The sequence below is a fragment of the Phalaenopsis equestris genome, unplaced genomic scaffold (assembly GCF_001263595.1).
Source record: "Phalaenopsis equestris unplaced genomic scaffold, ASM126359v1 Scaffold197138, whole genome shotgun sequence".
In the NCBI taxonomy this organism is placed as follows: domain Eukaryota; kingdom Viridiplantae; phylum Streptophyta; class Magnoliopsida; order Asparagales; family Orchidaceae; genus Phalaenopsis; species Phalaenopsis equestris.
The window spans coordinates 1-1,855 of record NW_018217087.1 but is presented as its reverse complement, the minus strand read 5'-3'; the positions used below and the strand labels follow the sequence as shown (position 1 = coordinate 1,855).

Sequence of the window (1,855 nt, the reverse complement as noted above, 5' to 3'; positions counted from 1 at the left end):
TCATGGGTACAAATAAGTTACACGAAAGTTACAAGGGAATTACACGGAGGTTACAGAGAGTATAACTCGGATATAACTCCCCTGCGTACATCTTATGTACTCAAATATATATTACAATGCTTTATTTTTATGCCTGAATGGAATATTTTAACTTTTTTTTTTAATTTTTTACTTTAATTCTATAATAATTATTTAAGTTAAAGCCGGGAACGTTGGGAATCCTTCTTTCGCCTCCGTAATCCCATATTTTTATGGCCTTCCCTGCAACAGAAGCGAAGCAGCCATGGAAACCACGAAGCCCTCGCCGGCCACTAGGCTTGGCTCCCTCACCAGGACGGTCACCAAGATCTTCCGCCACCGCCGGACTGCCACCTTCTCCGGTGTGTTCGATGAAGAAAGCTATAACCAGAAGCTGAAGTCCAATCTATCGGGGTTCATAGATTCCCGTATTTCCACCGATTGTAATCCTAAGGAGAAGCCTAAGCTGGATGAATCAGCCAGCAGTAGCAGCAGCGGCAACAACAGAAATGAGTTAGAGGTAGATTCTCTTCTCGCCAATATATTCGCGAGCGTTTCCGCCATTAAAGCTGCCTATGCTCAGCTCCAGGTCGCGGAATCGCCCTACGATCCAGACACCATTCAGGCTTCAGACCAGGCTGTTGTATCGGAGCTCAAGCATCTGTCTATGCTAAAGCAATCTTATCTCAAAAGCCCTAAACAATTAGAAACCCTGTCATCGCCGGCGGACTCCCAAATTCTGGTGCCGCAGCTACAGGAGCAGCGAAACCTACTCAAAACCTACGAAATCACCATCAGAAAGCTGGAGTCCAGTCTCTATAGCAGAGACGTCGAGATCAAACTACTCCAAACCCGGCTCCAGGATTCAACGCGCTTCAATCGCTCCCTTGAATCCAAGCTCCGTCCCGGCCGTACTCTCTCTATCGACAACCTTCACCAGTCCTTGCCTGATCCTAAGCACTTCTTTGCCGTGCTATGCTCGGCCGTGAAATCAATCAGGAATTTCGTCGAGCAAATGATGCGCGAGATGGATTCGGCTGGTTGGGATTTGGACACGGCCGCAGGAGTAATTCAACCTGTTGTCAGAGGTAAGTCTGCTCACTGGGCTCACGCTTTCCAATCTTTCGTCTCCCGGTGCATCTTCTCCGACTTTCGGCACCCTGATTTTGGCGTCTCGTTCGATGGCCGGCGGTCATCACTGGATCGCCGGAGATTCTTCCAGGAGTTCCTCGAACTGAGTTCAGGAAAGCTGGTTGAAGCCGGAGGAGGAACGGAGCTTGAAAAGCTCATCAGAACGAAGTATCTCTTCTTGGTGCACCCGAGGATGGAGGTTTCCTTCTTCGGAAACCTTGATCAGAGGGCAGCCATAAGCACCGGCGGAGCTTTTCCGGACACGGAGTTCTTCGCATTGTTCGCTGAAATGGCGAAGAGGGTTTGGCTTCTTCACTGCCTCTTCTTCTCGTACGGGCCGGAGGTGGATGCCACCATTTTTCAGGTGAAGAGAGGCTGCAGATTCTCGGAGGTTTACATGGAGAGCGTCACCGCCTCTCCGGCGAATTTTCCGACGGCTTCCCCGGCAGGCTGCACCGTTGCGTTTACGGTGGTGCCGGGTTTCAGGGTGGGGAAAACTTCGATCCAATGCGAGGTGTACGTATCGGAGGAAGGGAAGCGAAATGGAGGGTCCAGATGATTTCTCGACCAAATTAGTAATATTTTTTTAGTTTCTTAGAATTAAAATTAATTAGGTAGATGATGTATATGTACAATCTGCCATCACCTAACGTAGTTGTGTAATCATATTTATTATTTACATAAAAGAAAGAACGTTTAGCAGGGG

General features: G+C 48.4%; 1 protein-coding gene across 1 annotated transcript; it reads left to right on the top strand.

The window, feature by feature from the left end:
* Positions 1 to 268: 268 nt before the first annotated feature.
* On the top strand, positions 269 to 1,828 carry LOC110035286 (the record flags this gene model as incomplete). Its single annotated transcript, XM_020739517.1, is given in 2 exon segments — positions 269 to 538; positions 602 to 1,828. Coding segments are annotated over 2 exon segments (1,377 nt in total), but the record flags the coding sequence as incomplete, so codon positions are not given.
* Between the last annotated feature and the right edge of the window lie 27 nt (positions 1,829 to 1,855).